This window comes from Erpetoichthys calabaricus, chromosome 10 (genome assembly GCF_900747795.2).
Source record: "Erpetoichthys calabaricus chromosome 10, fErpCal1.3, whole genome shotgun sequence".
NCBI classification, from domain to species: domain Eukaryota; kingdom Metazoa; phylum Chordata; class Cladistia; order Polypteriformes; family Polypteridae; genus Erpetoichthys; species Erpetoichthys calabaricus.
This window is the reverse complement of record NC_041403.2, coordinates 46,765,949-46,791,035: the sequence shown is the minus strand read 5'-3', so window position 1 is coordinate 46,791,035 and position 25,087 is coordinate 46,765,949. Positions and strand designations below refer to the sequence as shown.

Below are 25,087 nucleotides of genomic sequence, written 5' to 3'. Positions count from 1 at the left end.
CATAACACATTCAATCTTTAACCTTTGTGCTGATTGTTCACCTTCATTCTTTAGGAGAGTGTTACAGTCTTTCAGTAGTGCCTCAGAAGCAGTTGGTGGCACCCTCATGAGCCCTTCTCAAGGATTACACTAAGAAGAGGTCAGCATAATCAAGTAAATGTCAGATGTGGAGACAGTTTGCAGGACAACATTACAAAATGGATCATCATAAGAGAAGAGATTAGAACAACCAACAAGTTAGTTACAATTCCTTGGTTGCAAAACCTAACAGCTAATATTAGTTAGGCAGATGCTTCTTAAAACACATTGAGGGAGTCAGAAGTTTAATTATAGTTAGGCAGCTGGTTCCACCTGCTAGCAGCTGCACAAATGAAGAGTCTGGATTGAGATTTCACTCCTTTCATCAGCAGACCTGAGTAGTCAAGAAGAATCATAGGAATTCACGAGTGTCTCTTTCTCTCTCTCTCTCTCTCTCTCTGTCTCTCTTATATATATATATATATATATATATATATATATATATATATATAGTGGAAGGCAGCCCAGGTACAGACAGGCCGACACCGTAGGTACAACACCCAACACACGTTTATTCATATTTACACAAGTGAAACACACACACAACCCCAAAACTCCCCCAAAAGTCCAGGCCTCACAATGCCAATGCCTTTGCCTTTGCCTCTTCAGGTCCACCTCCACTCCTCTCCACCAAGACTTCGTCCTCTGCACTCCCGACTCCAGTCACTGAACGGAGGGATACAGCCCATTTTATAATCACCCGGATGTGCTCCAGGTGCCTCACGATAATCTTCCGCCGGCATTCCCCAGTGTGGCGGAAGTACCGGCTGCGCACCCAAAAGCACTCCGGGTGTGGCGGAAGTGCTGAGGACCAGGGCTTTCCAGGCATTTGGGCGCCCCCGGCAGTAACCACGGGATCCTATAGGGTTGAGTTTGCAAGCTCAGTTCCCGTGGTCCCCATATATATAAAGTGCTGATCCACAGACTACTCTCTGGGCAAACATCAAGGATCTAAACTTAATATGTGGTGGTACCAGAAGCCAATAGTGACCTGAAAAGAGGAGTTACATGTGCCTGCCCCAGCTGGTTAAATACCAGATGTGCCGCTACATTTTTAATCATCTGCAATGGCTTGGTGACTTATGTAGCATTCTGGACTTGATAAGACCAATGCCTGGACCCAGAGTTGTGCTGAAGGACAGGTGGTCATCAACCACCACTCCAAGGTCACATATAGACATGGCAGGTGTTAGCAACAATTAAGTGAGCTGAACAGTGATGGGGTGCTGAATAGACAGATGAGCTAAGATAAAAAGAAAGTCCATCTTTTCCAGGTTGACCTGTAGATGGTGATCCTTTATACAGGTTACAATATCATTGAGACATGTAGAGATTCTAGCTGATACCGCATAGTCCACTGGAGGGAACGACAATTACAGCTGCATATCAGTACCTTGCAGGTGCTGAGCTCCTTGGAGCAATAATCCTAACCTAACGTTCTGGAACCTTATGCCATGGACACAAAACAAAGTATAAACTACCCCAGCCTTGTCTCTAGGAGTGGGCTATGTTATAATTGTCCTAGTTAATATTCTTATAATTTGTGATTGAATCTTCAAACAAACTGAATTTCTGATCTCATTTTGTCTGGTCCCTGTTCTCAGGTTCAGTACTTTCATGATTGTTTTTGCCTTGCAAATAGTGGAATAAGCTGCTAGTGCTCACCCTCCCATTACCTTATATTTATATAAATAGGCTTGGAAAAATGAATGAATGAATAAATAAATATTTGTAACTACATATTCATGTTAAAAGTAAGGTAGATGGATTAATCAGTGGATGGATATATACGGTACATTTAAAGAGTCCAAGGACATGCAGGTTAGACAGATTGGCGAAACAAAGTTGGCCCCTGAATTTTGTGTGTGTGTGTGTATGCGTGTGTTGGTGTGTGTTTTCACACTGTGATGGGCTGACGCCTGGTCCAGGGCTTGTTCCTGCCTAGTGCCTGATGTATAGGTTTAGAAAATGGATTGACTAATGGATTTAAGGAGTTTGCCACACCGTAGTGCAGCATATTTCAAGCAACTTCTGTAACATGCTGGCTAACTGTGCTGTGAAATTTTGTTATACCGTTGTCATTGTTATCACTTTTTAGTGCATTGTATGTTTGCTAAATAACAAGGATGTGGCAGAACACAAAACAATCTAATTTGTTTAAAGTATTTTTGCATTTTTTTTACTCTGCATTCATTCCTCAATTAAATTACTATAAATCTGTTTGTAAAAAATGAATTCCCACTTTAGGTTGATAGTATGTGGAGAAATGGTAGTTTACCTTCCAATTATATCACAGTTCAGTCTTTAGACTGCAAATAGGTAATTTTGTATTTTAAATTAATAAACCTATTTTCCTTCCTGTACATTTTCATATATTTATTACTTCTGCTTATGTCCTTTTAACACCTATTTTAAAACAGAAAGGTATTTTCGCATAACATGACATTCTCAAACCCACTTAACACATATCAGGGTCACTGGGCACCAGAGCCTGTCCTGGGAGCACTGGGTTCAAAGCATGGAGCAGCCAGTCCATCACAATCACAGAATTCTTATTAATCATCAAAGTCAGCTCACACACTTTCTACATTTAACAAGTTATATTATGCATTCAGCAGTTAATGTGATACTAATACTCGAGGGAGAAAGTACTAGTTGTCCAAATATTTTATCATTTTATTTGATTACCGGAAAGATACTAATGTAGTTAAACAGCATTTAAAATGCAGCACAGCATCTTTTATTTGTGACAGCCATTTGCATGTAATTTAATCAGTTGCTTTGGCAATCTGCATTTGTGGAAGTGAATGAAAACCATAAATAAAAGTGCCAAAACCCTCAGATGGCCATGATTGAATTTACTAGGATCACGCCATGCTTGTTTTGTTTTGAGGAATACTTTGAATGGCACAAGAAGGTTCTATTAATACATTTTAAGTGTAGTGCACTTTGTGTACAGTAGCGTTTAGAAAAACAATGAAGTGTTTTGACAGGTCTGCATTCTGTGTGGGTCACCATAGAGAGACGACTGGCACTTGAATGTAACTTTATATATTTGTTCAATGATGAAATAAAAGTTGTCATGATTTGTTAGCATGATTGTTTAGTTTACTGTCAACATGCTTTGCTAGATTTGTTAGACATGTTATTTCCTGGTCTTTTGTTATGTCTTCCATTTTTGCTCCTTCTCCTATTTCCTAAACACAACTTGTTTTTGTAATGCACTGTGTTTTGAATTGTCAACACTAATTAAAATCTTTATATTTGTTAAGTGACCTCTCCCTGTAATAATGTAAAACCTGTAAAAATGCCTTTATTTGTGTAAGATTATATGACCATCCTGGAATTACAAATATATGTTTAAAGAAAAATATAGAACTTATGTAAAAGGATTAAACATAACTTTGCCATATGTGACATGCTGCTACTCAGCGTCGACTATCATAACAAATCAGGCAATTTTTTTAATCCAGTGTACCATTAAAAACTACTTCCCTGTACTGTTATTTTTATTTATAGCCATGACCTATTTTCCAAGTTCAAGCGGATTACCCACATTCTGTCCATTTACTACTCGTTCTCTCTGTGCTTTTGGCTGCCTCTGATTGTTTCTCTCAAAACAAAGAACCCCATAAACTATGCTTATGTCAGCAGGCCAGAATACTCATTTCTGCTCTCACTCACCAACCACGCTGAGATGAAGTGATTTAGAATAACTATTGGGTAGGCTGATAGCTGTGTTTTTAAATGGGTCTTTCACACTCTATTTTGCATATTGAGACATTAGTCAAATTCTAGGACACACCATTTTAAAAACAGCTGTTCAATTACAACATAATTCCGTGCGTTGTTAGCTACAATAAAGAATTAAACAGATGTATAAGATTACATTCTTTAAAGACAACAAAGTCTTTACATATTTTCAATAATATTTCATTTCTAGAACTTCTTTTTATTCAGTTTATAAAATGCCAAAATTCACACTGCATATTTGGTCACCTGCTAACAGCTAAATACTGTGCATTAATTAACTGTTGAGCCAAGAGGAATGATTTTGATGCTCCAAGGTGGTGAGAACAGCAGCCATGTAATTAGCCTTCTGGTCTGACAGGTTTGCTACACAGACCGACTGTTTCTGAACTTCTCTGAAGTTTTCATGTTTCACTTTTTTAAAACTTTCGATAGACCTGAAATGTGTTCATGAGTTTTACTTAGCAAACTGAATCTTGTATTCTGTGATTGTTACATCAGATTATTAATAAATGAAACTAAAGACTATTTAGGCCACCAAGCTTATTTGGTTTATGTGAGTGTCTCACCCATATAGTTTTTAAAACATTGTCATGATAATACAATGCTCCAAGGAGTTCTAACAGAAGTCTATCTTCAGACTTTAAAACATTTCTTTTGGTTAGTTATATGTCCTTTCAATGTGTTAATTTAAATAATTTATGAACATGACTATTTATTTTTTATTCTATGGTGTACTGTTGCCCACCCTAGGGCCATCTCCTGCCTTAGTCTACTGCTACAGGCCCCTACATAACCCTAAATTGGATTAATCAGTTTCTCCTTGGGATCTATCTATCTATCTATCTATCTATCTATCTATCTATCTATCTATCTATCTATCTATCTATCTATCTATCTATCTATCTATCTATCTATCTATCCTTTCTTCAACTTCATAACTCAGTAGTCTGTTTCATTTCACTGCTGTGCTTTTAGTGTGGAAGTGCCTCCAAACTGAGTGACAGGCTGATGTCTGGTTTAAAGTGCTAAGTGTTAATCAGTGTGTGTGTCATTCATGGGGCACTGTTGTGGTTAGGGTCTGTGTGTGTGTGTTTATCTATGTGTGTGTGTGTTCATTTTAAAGTGCAACAGTAGACCAACCCGATAACGAACTTGACGAGAACATTTACCCTTGAGAAACAGGGAAAACAGTAAGTAGAGGGAAATACTACGATAATACAAGCCCCAAAAAATTGTGCCTCACCCAGGGATGAAACCTGCCTTATGTTCAAAGGTGCTGGGAGATACTGCCACCGACACCTTGTATTACACTAAGCAGTCTGAGAAAATGAGTCTGAGTAATGTTATATAGCGTTACCTGTAAAATGGGCTGCTATATATAAACATGGTTATTGGTAATCCAGAAATTGTATGTTGTTGTAACTGTGAGGATAAGATGTCGGAGCCACTTAGCTCATAGATAACCAAACAAGATTGATTGACTGAAGGGTCTCCTCTTATTCATCAAATGTCTTGTGGCTCATTTTCTGAGAGATAACAAAAGACCCGAACCTGCTTATTTATGTGTTTAAAGGTTGTGCTTAGGTAACCAGTCCATATATTAGCCAGGTGGTGCAAAAGATTGGTTTCCCATGAGAGCAACATAATCATCACCTCCTGGCAGCAGTCATAACAGCAGCTGAACAGGGGAGATTTTCTCAGAACCTTTTAAAAGTTAAATTACATACATTGCCAAGCAGCCTGTCCCAGATTGTAACTTGGTTGAATATAAATGAGGGCTTACAGATTACATTTAATGAAGCAAAAAGTATCAGAAATAATTGTTAAATACGTGAACAAAAGATTGTATTTTGATGATTCATTCTTCTAACTCAGGTTGCATGTTGGATTTCAGTACTTTCCTGCGTTAAAGTCACAACTGAGGGGTTTATTTTTTTTAAATTGTCCTCAGGTGTGACCAAGAGTGACCTCCACAATTGAATTGACTTATAAGGAATAATGCAGAGAGGAATTGGTAGCAAAAGCTCCACCAAATCTCCACATGCATTGTAGGAAAGTCTGAGCCAATAACATGGTTGAAACAGGAACATCATAAAGTAAACATGTTCTTAATCACGTCTTTGCCTCCCAATTTCCCCTGAGGTTTTGACTTGCATTTTTATGCTCCTGTTTTCTTCCTGGTCCTTTGCCCACTGCACATAAGATGACATGGCAAATGCATCCTAAGCAGTTTTACTTCTTTTACAGTGACAGTCAGATAATGAAAGTGACCTGGCAAATTACCCTACAGAGGTAGAAAGTGACTAAACTCAAAGACTGTCTGGAGTCAAGACTAAGGAACATCAAGCTAGAGACAGAAAGCAGAAACTGCACACCACTGACACAGGTGTGCATGATGTGTCAGCTCTCTTAGAGACCGGTATAGTTCTGATGTAGATGTATGTAAAGGGAGTGGTGGCTGTGAGGCTAGGGATCTGCACAGGCAATCGGAAGGTTGCTGGTTTGATTCCCGTAAATACCAAAAGGGACTCTGCTCTGTTGGGCCCTTGAGCAAGGCCCTTAACCTGCAATTGCTGAGCGCTTTGAGTAGTGAGAAGCACTATATAAATGCAAAGAATTGTTATTGTGTGTACTTGAACAGCTTGTCATATAATGGCAATATCATTTAATTGAAAAGTAAATATATTAAACATATAGCACATATATTGTATATTGTATTGTATATGTACAGTATATACTGTAAGTGTATGCAGTCTATATATACATACACATAATGTACTGTATACAGTATATACTGTATATATATATATATATATATATATATATATATATATATATATATATATATATATATATATATACACATGTATACAAGTATAGTGACTCAGACAACCAGAGAGTGAAAGAACTCATGCTTCAACCTATCCATGGTTTCATAAGAAAAAAAGATGTAGGAACAGAAAATACACTCAGAGATGAAGTGGCTCAATCCCTCAACTCTTTATATTTACCCATTCAAGTCTTTTTACTTCCATTTGCCTTGAAGACAACTGCTTTTGAATGTTCCGGTCTCTATTTTTACCTGCAGTCCTGGGGTCATGACATTGGAATGGGCCTAATATGTCCTCCACACTGTTGTCATTACTAAGAAGTCATGGGGGACCTGGAATGTGACTGTTCTGGAAGTGCCTTCTTGATGCTGGTTTCTGGTCTTTAGTTGGTAAGAAAGGAGGAATGTGCCCTGAGACATCAAGAGCTCCTCGTCCATTTCCACAAGCTTTCTTTCCCCTGTGCTTCCAGATAAAATATCATGAGGAGGCACAAATCTTGGTTGAATATGATCATATATAACAATCTTAACAATCCTTAAGAAGTACCTGGATAAAATAATGGAACAGGTTAGCTATTAGCTAAACAATGAAGCTTGATGTATTGAAAGGTCTCCTTTCATTTGTCTAATTTCTTATGTTCTTATATATATATATATATATATATATATATATATATATATATGTAACATTCCAGGATAGGTTCCAGTTTTTCTGTCAATTTCAAATGCAAAATCCATGTACTTTATGAAGGCCGTACAGGCAAAATGTTGTATCTTGTGAAATAAATAGCCTCGACACACACAAAAAGGTTTGGGGCAGCCACCCATACATTGTCCCTGGCTGCAAAAGGGTCTGTAAATAGCACTCATGTGCATAGTTTGGAGTCCTGAATTGAACTGACTTTGGTTGGAAAATATTGCGTTTTTTAAAGCCACAAACGTATGTGATGTCATCAATGGCCGGAACCGGACATGACATTGTTCTTGGCGCAGGAAATGATCTCATTCTTGTTGCCACAACCGGAAATTACATCATCCTTAGCGCCGCTGGACCTGGAAGTGACATCATCCTTGGTGCCAGAACTGGAAGTGACATCTGGCCTACAGAGGCAACAGAAGCAGGTTTAGTAATTACCTCCACTTGGTCCATTCAGCTTCCTCCTAATCGCACGTGTGTGACAATTTCTAACCTTATATTCTGTTGTTTTCTATATTGTGTATATAGTATAATATATATGTATATATTATCATATATCTTTCTATGTGTGTAATGAATTTCTTCCTATTAAGGTGGTCTGTGTGGTGCACAACTTTAAAGGAAAGCATTCAGAAAGTGAAAAAAATACATCTGAGAATCTGGCAAACATCCCCATGATGAACATGCCCCGAGCTGAAAGCCCAGTGCAGAAATATCCCGGTGCACAGGTAAGTATGCAACCCTGCATTTGGTGCATCTCCAAGGTATCATTACAGCTTTCATTACATTCTTGGAATAACAAAACATCAACAACAATAATGTATCTGTGACACAGAGAAAAATTTGTTTGTAAAAGATGTTTATTAAAATTAAACCTCATCTTTTCACCTAAATTTTACACTATGTACAATTTTGTGTGTTTTCAAAGTACCACACAAAATTAACCAGTAACTAACCCAAATAAGCAGTCAAGCATGATGTGTTCAATTACTTACAGCAGAAAACCAGAACACTCATAATGTCTTGCATGTTTTCTCTCCCTGTATATATCATAATGATGATCAGCCATGGAGGCAGCAGGTCAGTATTTATTTGCATGTAAAGCAAATGTATCATCTCATATATCTGAATGAAAGTCATGTTATTATTATATAGTAAGCATGTTTAACTAAATTTTGTGAACATACTAATGTTATCGAATATTTAGTTAATAATATACAAAGAAGATAGGATAAACATAGGAAGTTTCATACTGTATAAGTAAGCTTCTGCTTACAGAATTCTGATTGCAGAATCTACAGTATGTGAAATAATTTAAGACACTGTAGGATGCATTCAATTAAATTATCGTCTTTCACATAACAGTAATTCAGTCTCAGAGTAGCATCTTAGTTTTACTGATGTTTCTGATTTGGCCCCGAATGTGTGAGTGCTCTCATTGATGGGACAGTCTAGTAGCCCAGCCAGCTCTGATTCCTGTCTTCGTTGTGTGTATTGGACTAAAAAGGTTAGGAAGATGGAATGAATGGTTAATAACAGATCAATTTTCAGAAGAATGGTAGGTTTGGCATCCAGGGTTTTATATTTCTCATTCTTTTTCTTATGTTATTATATGTTAGATCCAAAGCAACTTACAAGATCAGTATTCATTTCCATCATTTATATTTGTACCATATGTTGTAAGCTTAGAGTCAAAGCTTTGGTAATCAACCTTGTGGCTTAAAGTCCAGACACTACACCATATTGCCCTTATAATAACACTTCCACAAATTTCCTCCCCCATTTCAGAGCCATGCATTTTAAGTTAACTGGAAATTCTGAATTGGCCTTATGTAGGTGGACCCTGTTGTGGACTGGCACAATGTCTATAGTTTGTCTGATGCTGCCAGATATGATCTGCCCTCTCAATGCTGAATTAAAGTGGTTTGATGATATTATGTATGTTACAGTACATCCATAAAATAACATTTAATTATGTTTTTACCAGTGTTAAGTAAAAAAAGAATTGCAAAAACAGTCAATCCGCCTATCCATTCATTTACAGAAGTCATGGGGAGCTGGACCCCATCCTCGCAGCACTGGGCACAAGGCTGTGATAAACTTACAATGGCTCCCTGTTTATCATAGACCATAAATAAAATAGTACATTCTGGAAGAAAGGTTTATTTTAAACACTGTATTAATTGTTTTTAACTTATTTTAATCTTTTTTCCAAACCTTTAAAAATGTGTTTCATTGAGTCACATAGACTTTTCATCATCTTTTGGTCTAGAGCAGGGGTGTCAAACTCCAGGCCTGGAGAGCCGCAGTGGCTGCAGGTTTTCATTCTAACCATCATCTTCATTAGTGACCAGTTTTCACTGCTAATTAACTCCTTTACCCTTCATTTTAATACTCCTGTTTTTAAGGATTCAGCCCTCTGAATTGATTTGTTTCTTCATGAAATGGCAGCCAAACAGAAATGAGACGTTAAACGAGCCAACAGATGAGCAGCTAACCTGGGATTTCAAACTCCAACCAATTTCACTCCAACCAATCTATTAATGAGAAGCTGATTCTTGCTGTTAATTAAGCCCGTTATTCAATTTTGTGGCCTGTTGCTGCTCTCATTCTGTCAAAGCAGACATTTCCAAAACTGTTGATTTTTTGCTCGTCAAAATGTTTTGGTGACCTGAGAGATCAACCTTGAATGAGACCTTCACTTTTCTTTATTTTCAGATATTGTGTGACGGGCACAGGTGAGCTGGTCATGTGGCGGCTCGTTTTGTGTCTTATTGTTTGGCTGCTAATTAGAAAAAAGAGACAGCTAAGGGGCCTGAGTCAAGTTAATTAAAACTAAAGCAAAAGAAGTTAATTAGCAGCAAAAACTGGTCACTAATGAAGAAGATGGTTAGAATGAAAATCTGCAGCCACTGCGGCCCTCCAGGCCTGAAGTTCGACACCGGTGGTCTAGAGTCAAGTGGTGCTGGATTAGACTAATGCTGTATTACTAGCCTAGTGAAATACAAATAAATGAGTGATGTTGGACTTGTGGTATTTGTGAACTTATTTGAGTTGACTGGAAGTAGATCTCATAGTTAAGAGCCATCATATAGCTTTCACCTACCTGAATTGTACAGTTCAGATGAGCTACAGACAAATTCCTGAACATCTATCTAGTTCCTGTATTTTTTTGTTATTCATTTACAAGACGTTCAGATATGTATGGAATATAGCAGGGTCCATGCTCCATTGAGATTTCAATTGATATCATAAATAAGGTTGTACTACTTAGGCCAGTGGTTTGCAGAATTTAGACAAGACAAGAATTCCACCACTGAAGCAGTCAGCAGGAGCTTTCCATTTAAACGTCTGCTGGTAATATTACTGTGATATGGTGCCACTGTGAAATTAAGTTTATGATTAATTTACAGAACAAAGTTTAGGCAGAACTAGAGTGATTCATGTTCTTGTCAAATGTGTACATGCCAATCAAAAATGGCAGTTGCTACAAGAAACATAAAAGCAATTTGTTGTGCTCCTTTAAAATCATTCAGAACTACACACCTAATATTTAAAATACCAAAAAATAATGAGAAAGACAGCAAAAAGTTTTATTGTCTTGCACGAGCCCCTCTTTTACTGTAATTTGTATAACAGGGTGGTCATTTATGCATTGGAGGACCATATTGATTATGGGTTTTCATTGTGGTCAGCGTTTTAATCAGAAGCTAATTACTGTTTTCTTTTTAGACTGCTGTGTGTCAGGCCCTGTGTATATTCATAGGGTACAGCTGCAGTATAACACAGAGTCCATCACTATTGTCTCTTGATGCATAAAGAAAGCATTGGGTTATGTAGCTTGCATGTTTAAATGTGATCTGTAATAAAGTGTACAAGCTTGAGTGTGATTAGCTCTTTTAATGTGTACCAACTTTGTGATGTCAAAACAAACAGAAAAGATTGAGGAAGTGTACAAAGTAGTAAACGTGAGTTACGTAAACCCAAAAGATCATTAAGAGATGGAAGCTAGCTTCTGCTTAAAGGACTGGCACCAATGAAAACCCTAAGCCTAGTATGAGAATGGCTTGTATGGCTTTGTTAGCCTCATTTTTTAGAAAATCCTCTGTATGATCATTTTCAACATGTTTTATCAAGTTAATATTCACTTGTGTTCGGATTTTTGATTGATTTTTCCTTTCTGTGTTTCTGAGTGTGGTTATGTTTCCCTTATATAAATCATCAGTATTGCTTTAGATATTCGAAACGGAATCAAGCAAAAAGATTCAGTAAGTAATACAAAAAAGAAAGTGTTTGTATTTTTTTCCTTTTACTCTTGAAATTTTCTCATTGAGATATGTACACTGTTACACATACTCCAGGTATCTGAAAGTGAGTTTAAGGAATCCTCCCGAAGAGAAGCGATGCAGAGCCGCTCATTAAAAGCTCATCTCGTCCGATTATTTACATGGATTAATGGAATTTCACACTTCGAACATCTCGATGACACAAGGCAATAAACGTATGTGAGCCAAGAATTAGCGCTGCCATCTCTGGAGGTTACCCAAATTTGGTGTTTTTGAGAGCATTTTTCTGTGATTTCTGTAAGCTCTCAAAAACCTCAAAAAGTGCAATTAAACTTAAAAGTCTCTTAATTATGTAACCCCTTACCATATAACAAAACCTTGGAAATCCAGAGCAGGTTGGTCCCTAATGGGAATGTTTATAATGAGTAAAAATACACCTGACAACAAGCCCTGAATAAAGCATATTTTATTAATGTTGTATGTGCTAAGCAGAACAGACCCAGCATTTTTTGTCTATAAACTCTACTGCCATCTTATTTTTGATAATTTTATTGGAATAGTCATGAATCTTGTATGATGTATCCCACTTTTATTCTTGCATTCTGTTGCTTCTATGATGTCCTCATGTTTTGCTGATTTGCTGTGTGCCATGGACACCATAGACATTTTTACTGACTTTTTGTGTGCAGTGCAGAATTTTGGACATACTGTTTGTTGATTTGAAATGTGACTGCACCACGGCTCAATTGATTGTGTAGCTGCCTCACAGCTCTAGGAAACTGGACTTCAATCTTAGCCTGGTTGTTGGATATTTGCAACTTGCATGTTCTCCCAGTTTATATGTGTTTGTTTTCAGGTATCCACCTTCAGCCCAGAATGTGTGTATTTAGTCAATTGGTCACTTAGACAGATGTTGGATTTTATATATATATATATATATATATATATATATAAATATTTAGTTTATATATATATATATATATATATAGAGAGAGAGAGAGAGAGAGAGACGTATAAAATCCAATGTCTGTCTGTCTGCTTTCACGACAGAACTACTTAACAGATTTAGATCGAGTTTTCTTCTATAATTTGCTTGAACATTCCGGTTGATTTTGCAACTTCTCTCATCACACTAAGTATTATACTTCACTTGAGGTACCGTTTTATTTGCATGTCTATCTCTCGCCATGTGTTGAAGCGTACCTCGCCTCCTCTTAGCTAGCGATACCTATTTGTTCAACAGACATTACCATGTACAGATTATTAAGGAGTAACATTTCCCATTTTTGAGTGAAAGATCAGAGCTACATGTGTTTTAGAGGGTAGCTGCTGATTGCCACAGATATCACGGCCACACGCTTTTCTCGCCATGCGGGGCATACTGTCCCGTCAGAGCTGAACACAATTAGGTACATTGCCAACATTTGACGTTTGAGCGTACCTACCTTCCGCTTGGCCAGAATTTTTTTTTTTATTGATTCTTAAAGTTTGTCGTGTTTCACTACTATGTGGGTGGAGCCATGGGGGACAGCTAGTATATGCTATGTGTTAAAGCGCTCCAGCTATATTCCAGCGTGACATGTTTGCATTTCCAATTTTGGAGTACTGAAACCTGCATTTTCTGTGGCTCTCTGTTATCACCTCTTATATCGGCTAGATAACTCTTATAACGGGGTCTGACACAATGCTTACTTCAAATGAATATTTTGCAGTTTATATTTTCACAAACACAACTGCAATCTACTTTCAACTTCATACCGACCCTTGACACTATCGATATAACTGTGAACAAGAGAGAGCACACACAACACCTGTGACAACATATTCTTCTCTTTTATCACTAGTCCATTGATTTCTTCAATTGCCAATATATAATCTGATGTTACAGAAAGATTTTTCCCTTGCAATAGATTATGATTATTTTTAACAATTTGCAATGTGCTCTCTACACATGCAACACACATTTATATCAGTGATATTTTCATAACGAAAATGGGAAGTAGAACTAAAAATATTATTTTTCGTTTTACAAAAACGAGAACTGAAATTAAGGCAAACAGAGAAACTAAAACTAAATAAAAATTAATGCTATGTAAACGAACTAAAACGAGAACGAAAACTGAGTAAAAAACAAAAAAAACAGCAATAGTATTTTCGTTCAGTCATGTTCAGTTGTGCAGAGGGGTTGTTTTTAGGTCGCCCTGAGCGTTCAGTTGTGTTGCATTGCTCACTATGATCTGGTACTTTGGGCTTACTATAGTCATGTGGCGCAACTTCCCTAAAAGACCGTTGTTTGTTTGTTGAGCACATTTGGATCGGTGGGTTGAAGCAGTAAGCACTTGTGGTTGACGATGGCAAGTTTTGCACAGATGTTTGCAAGTAGAAAAGTGTGGAAATACTTTAATTACAGTGCAGATGATAATGAAAGCAAATGTAGCGTGCGAGAAGAAGAAAAGAGTCTCGGAGTTTCAGTGCAGGACCAGCTGGCTCAGTACTTAGTGGAAGTCCAGCACTTCTCTGGCATCATGACTGCACTTCAGTACAGGGACGTGCGGTCAGGGGAGGCAGGCAGAGGCTCACCTGTCACCATAAAAAGTAAAAAAAAAAACTAATAATGATAACATAAAATAAATTTGTCCACTGGTCTGTGCTATAAATTTGCTTTCTGTATGATTCCAATAATTTTGATCATTTTTATAGTCAAAATCACTGAATTTGCGCATTTCCTGATCAAATACAGGGGAGAAACACGAGGTGTGGCAGCAACAAGATGAGACGACCCTCACCTTGGACTGCACTAACCCTCACACACTGGGTTGATGCATGCAATTGGCATGTGCCTGTTGCTGTCTCTCTGTGTGTCGCCAATATAACATGTTTATTATACACCCCGACTTTCCACAGCCTGACTAATATCTTTTAATAAATATGTGTGGCATATTTAGTTTTGCTGATCGGACATAAAACTGCAGTGTAAAGACACAAGGTGAGGCAGACAGTACCGTGCTGCACTAAAGGGGGTGGATGTAAGCCCAACAGGTGCTTGTTGCTACTGTTCTTCTACGCAGAGGCGCCAATAAGTTAGCGATATCAGAAAGGCAAGTGCACTGCAGCAGTCCATTTATTTTTATTTTTTTTTCCGACTGACTGCCAAAATGGAAGATTAAGACTTTTAAAACTAAAGGAAAATAAGGAGGACTGTTATAAGAAAGTGACAGAGATCTTTGTGGAGAAGGATAGACGCATGGACTTCATTTACAAATAAACGTAAGGTTTTCAATTTTATAAAAAATGGGATCAGATTATGAAAAAAAAATCCAATATTTAAAAACTAAATTTTGACCTTAAATAAAATATTATTTTGTTTTTCTTTTAAAAACAACTAAATATTTCATCCAGCTATATCCTAACTACAGGATCATGGGGGTCTGCTGGAGCCAGTCCCGGCCAACACAGGGCGCAAGGCAGGAAACAAATCACCGGGCAGGGCGCCAGCCCACCGCAGGACACACACGCACCAAGGACAATTTAGGATCGCCAATGCACCTAACCTGCATGTCTTTGGACTGTGGAAGGAAACCGGAGTACCCGGAGGGAACCCACGCAGACACGGGGAGAACATGCAAACTCCACGCAGGGATGACCCGGGAAGCGAACCCAGGTCTCCTTACTGCAAGGCAGCAGCGCTACCACTGCGCCGCCTACCTAACTGAGCAGTGTTTTCTTATTGAATCAATGGATCTTGTAGCCTTAGGTTCATTGTTCTCTCTGAATGGAACTGAAATGGCTTTAGACTGTGTAGTGTTGAGTAAACAGTAAAGAGATCAGGCCTAACAGTCACTTCCTCAACACTGGCAGCCTACACTGACCATCAAGCTTGTCTTTCTTGCATAAGATCTTGACAACATTTTGAAGTCAAATCCATTTGGGTTTAGCTTTGGTTTTCAATGAATGGTTCTCTGATGACTTGAAAAGCAGCCTGGCTTTTTAATTTTTGTAGACTGTGAGCTCAAAAACAAACGTTTGGGTGGATGGTTGGAAGTAAGATGTTTCAGATTTCTAAAAATCCCTCACTCCACTACAGTCCCCAACTCAACCAAAAGTCAGACTAAATGCGCTCTCTCTGCTCTCTCTCGCCGCTATAAATGTAACATTCCTTCTTAGACAAATATGAATCTTACCGATGTGTGTGTAAAGAATGCTGATGAGATATGAAACATAACCAGTAGTCAATGTGCTTGCTGCCAATTGAATAGTGAATAAGCTACTCTTTTGGGTTCATATATTTGTAAATCTCACTCTGAAGGAGTCAGTGCCTTACCAGCCACGAGTCTCACCACACGTCACTGCTTCAGTACTGGCAACAGAAATCGTCAACATACAGTCTGCTGGCGCCAGTGGCCGAGGACCTTGTCTGTGCACCTGCATTACAGGCACTCGTTAAGCGAGTATTTCCACTGTGTGGCTATCTGTGCAACGGACGTCGTTGCAACATGAACAAATCTCTTGAAATGCGTGCTTGTTTGAAGCTTAACAGCAACGTGCTTGCACAGACTGGTTTCTTGGGTTGAAACATTTGATCTTGCTGACTGTACTCATTAGGCCACTTAATCTGTTTGCTCATTGATAGTCAAGCTGTGTTTAACGGCATTATGAACTGTGAGTGTATTTTGTTGACTGAAACATAACTTGCATTGAAATGTGTAGGCCAGCATTTGTGGTCTTGCAACAGAAAAAAAAAACTAAAATTGCACTAATATTATGTAAAAAGGCCAAAACTAAATAGAATAAAACTACAATTTTAAACACAGAACTAAATAAAGAAAATTGTTGACTCCACTGAAAACTAGAACGAAATAAAAATTAATTTTGTAAAATAAAATAAAACCTAAAACTACAATTAACATCAGAACTGAAATATCACTGATTTATATGTGTGACTGGGGTCTTTTTAGGAGACATTCCAGCTGTAGATAGTTCATCTGTCAAGCAAGGTTAACAAGCGTACTATGGCTCTTTGCAATAACTGCCCCTACTTTGATCTGTGCCTTGAAACATTGGATTGGTTTTGAAATGCAACACTCTATTTGTTCCCACGCACGTTTAAGCAAAAATCACTTATGTCTGTCATATAACACAGGGTACATCTGGCTACACCATATCTACACTAGGAGAGAGTAAATCCCTTCAAAAGTCTTCATGTTGGCTGTTGTGGATATGCCTTAAACCAGACCTGCATAAACTGCAATATATAAAAATAAAATTAACTGAACTAAGCAATACTTTACTAAAGTAGCACATTTTACATAGTTACTCAAGTGTGTTTAACCAGTAGTGCGTTTTTCAGTATGAAAGAAAGAGATTTTCTTTGTGTTGCACATACAGTATTTTTACTCTTTTTAAGGGATAAACTCTTTCCTCATTACGTCGCTATTTTATTGGCCTGCCACTGATTGCCTAAGGGTCTGCACTGCTTGCTGTGCTCCACTGGGCTCAGCTCATTTTCTTCAGTCTTGCATTCACTTGTTTTTTTTTTTTTTATTCCTACACTTCTGTCACTGTTGTTTTATGCAACATGAACCTCTAGAATAGCAAGATTTGAAGTGCTTCTTTAGTTGTGTTTGAAAGTTCCAGGGATTGATGGTTGGAAATACAAGGTCACCTTGAATAGAAGAACCATATCAATACCCATGAGGGCCCATGTGAGATTAAATAAACTATACAGTAGAGAGAAGAGCTCATCAGGTATTCAATCTGAGCAACAACAAGGCACACAGAAAATGCAGTTTTAGATTTAATAAATGCAGTTAGGATGGTCTGTTTACATGGGGCCATAAAAGTAAGGGAGGAACGTGTCAAGTGCTGCACAGGTGTTTAGGGTGAACTGGCGTCCCTGGCCTGGAATTACATGTGCTTTTAGTGGTCTCTTTAAGACTGCATTATATGATAATTAGAGAGCTGTAGTGGAAGTCAGTACAGCAAGTGACCCCTGAAAGGAGCCAGCCACATAACAAGTCACAGTACTTTCAGCAAGAAGGCAGAACTGAAAATTATTAAACAATTTTATTTCATCTGCCCTCTCTGTTTGTCAGGAGTAAATTTTGCAATCAATTTTTTATCCACTTTTACTATACCAATTTCGTTCAAACTTTGTTTGTATGCTGATCTCCATTGACAATGCAATATTTCACCCGTTTTGACCCGGGAACTGTACGTTAATTATGTCAAATTCAAATTTCTCGCTTATGTAGATATTATACTTTTAGCGAATACACATATATATGAAAAATTAGCAGTGTTGGTCAAGTGATTAGCGTGTTGGAATTTCAATCAAACAGTCGAAGGTTCAAGATCAATGTAGACAAATTCTTCTTCTTCTTTTTTCGTCTGCTCCCGTTAGGGGTTGCCACAGCGGATCATCTTCTTCCATATCTTTATCAATGTAGACAAATTAATTTTAAAAAAATAATTTTGATCACTTGATAGTGAAGTTTTCTCAAATTACTTCAATATGACAGTTAAGCAGCATTGGTCAAGTGGTTAGCATATTGGACATTCAATCAAATGGTCAAAGGTTCGGTTCCAATGTTATTTTTAATTTTACCAATTTTTTCATCATTTATATGCAAAATTGTCAAAATACTCTTTTCAGTGATTTGGCAAAATTAGATTAATGGGTAAAGTGTTGGGCTTTTCTAAGAAAGATTGATGGTTCGATTCTCCAGCAGACAAACGTACATTTACAGTACTTCACACGTGTAAGGTTTTACTGTGGTTAGGATTTTCTGAAATGAGAAATGAACATGAATGAATGTTACATTTCATTTTAAGATCATAGGTTTGATTCCACTCTGTCGTTAAAGTAATTTCTGTAAAATCATCTTACCACTGAAGTCAAGGTTTTTGTAACATATTGAATATTGTGTGGCATTAGGTTGGCTAAAATACATATTTAAAAAAGATTTTTAAGTGACACGATTTTATTTTAAAATGCACTAAAATGTAAAAAATACATTTTTTCTTGTACTAAGATTTTGTTGGTCATATGTGACTTAAATTAAATCTTTGGGTGCCCATAAAATAATTAATTTAATTAAATTAAAATACACAAATTGATTCCAAAAAAAGTAACTCTTACAATTTGAAAATTTCTCCAATTATATCTATTATCCTACATACTTTAGTCAACTTTTATATGATGTTTCATTTTTGTTTAATAGTTAAGCTGGTTAGAAATTTCACTTTACTAAATCTATGCATTTTAATTGAATTAAATTAATTTTTTTATGGGTGACCCACAATTTTATCTTTAGTCACATATGACCAACAAAATCTTAGTACAAGAAAAAAAAAATTTTTACATTGTAGTGTATTTTTGAATAAAATCATGTTACTTAAAAATCTTTTTTTATATATAACTAGTTGATTACCCAGTGACTTCGCTCACTGATTGCAAGGGAAAAAAATAAAATGTAGTCTGTAAGTTATTAAACAGTAAAACATTAACATTTAAGAAGTAAAGATACATTGAGACACTACTGGAGTGGTTTTGGATAAACTACATTTTAAAGGCGCTATAACACAACAGGTCCTGCGGTGGGTTGGCACCCTGCCCAGGATTGGTTCCTGCCTTGTGCCCTGTGTTGGCTGGGTTTGGCTCCAGCAGACCCCCGTGACCCTGTGTTCGGATTCAGCGGGTTGGAAAATGGAATAATGGATGGATAACACAACAGGTAAGTAGTACTAACAGCAGCTAAAGTGTATTTGGATGATTTCTCGGTAGTAGATCCCTTGTGAAAGGCGCTACATGACCACTGTGGTATAGAAATTACATTTTCTATGTAATCGTCCAAATTTCTGCCTGACAACCTTGCACTACGTGCCTGTGATTTACTTCTTAAAATAATTCATCACAAAAACAACCTGGAATGTTGCGGGGTTTTAGTGACCCGAACTCACCTTAAGGGACAGTAAGTAGTCGTGCCAGGCAATTTACAAACAGAGTCCTGCTTCGATGGCGCCAAGTACATTCATTCGCAAAGATTTCCACTCTCCCAGGAGCCGATGGGGCATTTGAAGTGTCACAAACAGTGCGAGAAGAGAGGACGCTGCCCGAAACTGCAAAGCTCTCAACCCAGCGGAGCAGCCCGACATTCCGCGCCTCCCACCGTCCACTTTGTTCTCACGACCCCTCGCTGCTGAAGGCGGTCTCGTCTTCACATTTTTTACAGCTCGGCGCAGTTAAAAAGTAGAAAGACGCAAAGCTGTTTTCCTCATCTCTTCTACTATCGGGCTGGGAGAGGACGACGCGGAGCGCACTTCTATGAGATAGATCGGCATGTTTGTGTTTACTTCTTTTCAATATCAGTAAAATAACTGTCACACAAATAATAACAATTCGTAAAGACGATATAAAAATGGCGTCCACAAACAAAGTGATTAGTTCCTGTATTATAATATGTTCTGCGGTCATACGTAATTAACATATCGCGTGGTCATACGTAATTTCCATTTCATACGTAATTTCCGTTTCAAACACAAAAAGAATTTTATATATATAGAGATTTTTTACTTGCATGCATTACACAGGTGGGGTTAGGATTTTAGACCCGCCAATGTAATGTTATCTCTGCAGCATTTTATGAACCGATCGTTTCAGGAGGAAAATGAAAAAGCGTTTTGGCAGACCAAGTAAATCTCCCAGTAGCTGCAAACCCCGCGCTTCCCACATCTAACTATGCAAACACAGATAATGTCAGTTTTTCTTAACCTAAAAACATACAAATGTTAATTTGTGTCTTCAAAAATTAAATCAGTATTTTTGTGGCTGGCTTTGTGGAGGTCTGATGAGGGTCCCCCATCACCTCATGATGGCTTCCTATACTCCAATGGATACTGTATAAAAACGTCAATTACTTGCTTAATTAAAGGTGAAAATGTTTAATTTAGCCATGTGAGGATATTATTGATATCAGACTGAAACCCTTGACTAGAATACAACTTTATAATGGCAGTTCCACTAGTAGAAAGATCAGGAATTTAGAATAGGGTGCAGGGTAAATGAATAAATCTCTTTTTAGAGGAGATTATATATCAGTTGAATTGAATTTTAAGGCAGCACAATTCATACCAGTAGAGACAGCTTTGGTGTGTTAATGCAGGAAGAAAAGTCTTAATATACAGATGCCACTTAGCATTGTGGGTAATCAATTCTGTTGTTAGCACATTTGTTATGCTCACTTCTGAAACCCACTGTGGGTTTCATGTAACCTATGCTCATATTATCACTCTCACTGGATAGACTGTGCTACTGCTGTCTTGTAACACCATAAACACTCTGCTTTAACTTACCCTCCCATATGTAAATACTGTAGATGTTCACAATAAATATTTATTTTTTTTTTTATTAATGCTCTTATTCTATGACTTACCTCTAGATCAAAAAAGTCACAGAGGAGAACAAAGCCAACAAAAGCTGGTTCTTTAGAGTAATGAGATAAATCTAAATTCATGATAATACCATCGGCAAAGCCAAAAATTGTAAAGCGGGTGAGCCTGGTAACAACTGGGTGGGCAAGAAATTTGATGAATGCACAAATGTAAATTTTATGATATTAATTAGATTTTTTTCTTGCTTATTTTTCCTATGGGAAAACTAAATATGTGTTTGTCCATCCATCTGATGAAACCACATAATAATATTTCAGATACGCAATGGTGGCAGTAATTACAGGGAATTCTTACACACATTCATATCCACTTTGGGTTGTGGTAGGAAAACCAGAATATTTGGAGAAAACCCAACACAGATGTGGGGTTTATACTGTGCCATGGCAGTGCTGCCTGTTTCTTTACTATGCTGTATATGTGATACTGAACTTTTATCAGTATTTATAAACAAATATAAATGTAAGCAAAATAATCACTGTAGTTTGTGATCAAAATCTGTGCACTGTGACATGCAGTGCCTTCAGAAAGTATGTAGACCCCTTCATCATTTTCACATTTTGCCATTATGCAGCCTGATGCTAAAATCATTTAAATTATTGTTTCCCTTTAGAGCATTGAACATTAGAACAATCTTGTAAAATAACATCAAGTCTAGTAGTAACATCAAGTCAAGTTCCCTCATCAAATAACACTCAGTAATATCCCAAAATGACAAATCAAAAAGTGGTCTTCAGACCCATTACTCTGAACTTTCTACTAATCTGGCCTTATGACAATGTTGCAGTGTTGGTTGTCCTTCTGGAAGTCACTACTGTTTCCACACAGGCTCTCTGGAGCTCAGCCACAGGGATCATTGGGTTCTTTGTCACCTCTCTTACCAAGACACATCTCCCTAATTTCTCAGTTTGGCTAGGCAGCCAGTTCCACGAAGAACTGTGGTTGTTCCAAACATATTCCAGTTACGAATTATGGAGATCACTGTGCTCTTAGGAACCTTCAGTGCTGAAGAAAACAAAAATTGTACCCCTTCCAGAAAGTTCTACAGCTAACTCGTTTGACCTCATGGCTTGGTGTTTGCTCTAATACACAGTATCAACTGTGGAATTTTCTATAGACAGGTGTGGGCCTTTCCTAATCATTTCCAGTCAATTGAATTTACTACAGGAGGATGTAAAACAAGGTGTCAAAACATCTCAACGATGGTCAATAGAGTGGGATTCACCTAAGCTGAATTTCAGGTGTCATAGCAAAGGGTCTGAATACCGTACTTGGGATATTTAGGTTTTTATTTCTAATGAATTTGCAAAAATTCCTAAAATCCTGTTTTCACTTTGTTCGTTTAGGGTATTGAGCACTGTTTCATGTGGAGAAAAAAATAATTTAACTGGTTTTAGTATAAGGCTACAACATTACAAAATGTGAAAAAAGTGAAGGGGTCTGAATACTTTCTGAAAGCGCTGAAGATCTATCTGTCTATCTATTTATCTAGTGTATACATTATGCAGTATACAGTATATACAGTATGTATATATACAGTATGTATATATATATATATATATATATATATATATATATATATACACAGTATATGTATGTGTGTGTGTGTTTTCTTCACTAACTGGTGATGTACCGTCTACCAAGTAGGCATAAGAATATACATTTTGAATTCACTATGCAGACTTACAGAGGTTTGGCAGAAGTGTGCAAACCTCAACCTTTATGTGTTGTCCTCAGTTTAATGTCTTGATAATATCAACAGATGACAGTGATGACGCATTTAAAATTGAAAGTATTTTAGGATTATGTGTGTCACGCATGATAGTGTTTCTTCCCATCAAAGCAGGCATGCATGAGTCAACTTAGAAAAGTATTGCCTGATATATTTTCTGTGTGATGTAAGAGCATGCTGTTTGTTTGAGTGTGTAGGAAAAGACATCTTTCTTGATTTTTTAAATAATCCATTTCCATTGTCTCCTCCTTTCAGAATCACATCGCCTTCGCCGAAGTTACATGACATTGAAGTGGACATCTGCTCCCACACGCATTGGACATCATCCCTTTTCACAATTCAGTCCTAGTAGTTGGAGTCAAATTCTAATCCTTTTTTTTATTCCACTCTTTTTCATCGCAGCATCTCTAAAAACTTCAGTTCAAAAGCTGAAAAATGTAAATGGAAAGCTGTAAGCGATTATTGGAGATGCTACCCATGTATCCTAATTTGCACAGGTTGAACTAGAGAGACTTTTATTTTGAGAACTCATAAATGTGTCAGTTTGTCATTTAATATGTTGTATGTAATTCATGTGAACAGAAGACACCCTTTTATATAACAAAAGCTGTGTATATTCCTTTACGTAGAGACATAATTAGGAATCTTCAGATGACAGCAAAAAGATACAAACAATTACAGTTGTGACACTGTGGCTCATATCCTCATAGATCTTCATTAATTTTGCTGATGTATCTTTTTGTCCAATCTACAATCAAATCTTTGTTGAATTCTACTGTAAATTAACATTTTCTGTTGATTTATTTCCATCAGTAGTTTTTAGAATATTGCTACTGGGCTTTGAAAACATCTCTATTTATTTTAAAGTGAGCTTTTTCCCTATAATGAAGATCAACCTCCTTACTTTGGTTATATGAAGTATTTTCCTGAGAATGAGATAACAAATATTGCACATACAGAGCTTAACTGAAGTTCTATGCCAAATGGTAAAGTAATGTATTATGGGTCATATTTTTATTTTTCTTAATAACCATATGTGAAAACATTACATAAAAATTAAGTCTATCTTGCAAAAATGCTAAAACAAGGTAGAACTGGATTTATGTGTGTCTTTTTAATTATAGTATTTATCATATTGTAAACTCAGAACAACATTTTTCATTGTCAATCAATTCCCAATCAACTGTGATAGAAGTTAAATGAACTCTGTGGTGACTTTCATGCCGTAAATGTTCTAAAGTTCATCTTGAATTTTTCTTGCCAGTTTCCGTGTTTGCTGATGGCACTTACTGTATGTACATGTTGTACTTTTCTTTTACTGTTCTGTAGTTCATTTTTACCAAATCAATAGTATTCATATTAGATCTGCATTTCCCTTATTAAATTAGTCAATCCAGTAAATGACGCAATCGCTCACAGCAGCAGCTATGCTGATACTGGCACAGCCAAGTCATTTTCATGGCTTTGAATTTAACAAAAAAGAATTAAAAGCAATAATGTTAATAAATATTATTCCATCTCATCAGATGTCTCCTCAGTGTTTTTAAAACGCCATTTAATCTCTTTTAAATCTGTCTTGCTAAAAACTGAAAACATTATTAACATTCTTTGATGCTGCAACAAAGTGATACAGCTGCAGATAAGGATAAAAATAGAGTATGTGTTACATTTATGCACTTATGGAAATTATAAATATTAGCTTTTTTATTACCGACGATTTTATTTCAAATCACAATGGTAGGTATTGCTGTACTGTATGTATTTGTGTTTCACCAGTATCCTAATCAGATCAGTTTATTACAATAATAACAACCTGTTTTATTATTTATCGGCATTGCTGCACCAAACCAGTCTATGGACATCCTGTTTGTTTGTTTGTTTGTTTGTTTGTTTCCATATTTGCATACACTGTTAAACTGAACATCTTGCAGTTGAATTTTTAATGATCTCAGTGTAGTTGAGAGCTTCCTTACAACCTGTTCTGCATATAAAAAATTACTTATTTTGATGTCATTACAATATAACTTTGTTGCATTATTTAAAAATGTATTGTGTTTATCCTTTCAATTTGTTGTTTTTTTTACAGGTGCATATTTTGATTTTCTGATTTTGTCTGTTCATACACTGTAATCCTATGGGATTGTAACATTTCATGCTATTTATTTATAAATGACCTTTTACACTGTAGATAGAAAATGAAGATTCCCTAGTTTAAAAACCTCTTTTTAATAAATAAGTCAATAAATAAATAAATAAATATATAT

General features: G+C 36.8%; 1 protein-coding gene across 3 annotated transcripts in view; it reads left to right on the top strand.

Moving 5' to 3' along the window:
* LOC114658970 (phospholipid phosphatase-related protein type 5-like) overlaps window positions 1–25,087 on the top strand; it is a 403,832-nt gene extending 378,745 nt beyond the window's left edge. For 2 of the 3 annotated variants that reach the window (XM_051933202.1, XM_028811124.2), the window contains 3 exons: window positions 7,952–8,086; window positions 8,424–8,438; window positions 23,079–25,087. In XM_051933202.1, coding sequence (XP_051789162.1) covers window positions 7,952–8,086; window positions 8,424–8,438; window positions 23,079–23,108 — 180 coding nt within the window. In that variant the 3' untranslated portion in view covers window positions 23,109–25,087. The remainder of the gene's footprint in view (window positions 1–7,951; window positions 8,087–8,423; window positions 8,439–23,078) is intronic. The other variant, XM_051933203.1, reaches the window with a different exon arrangement.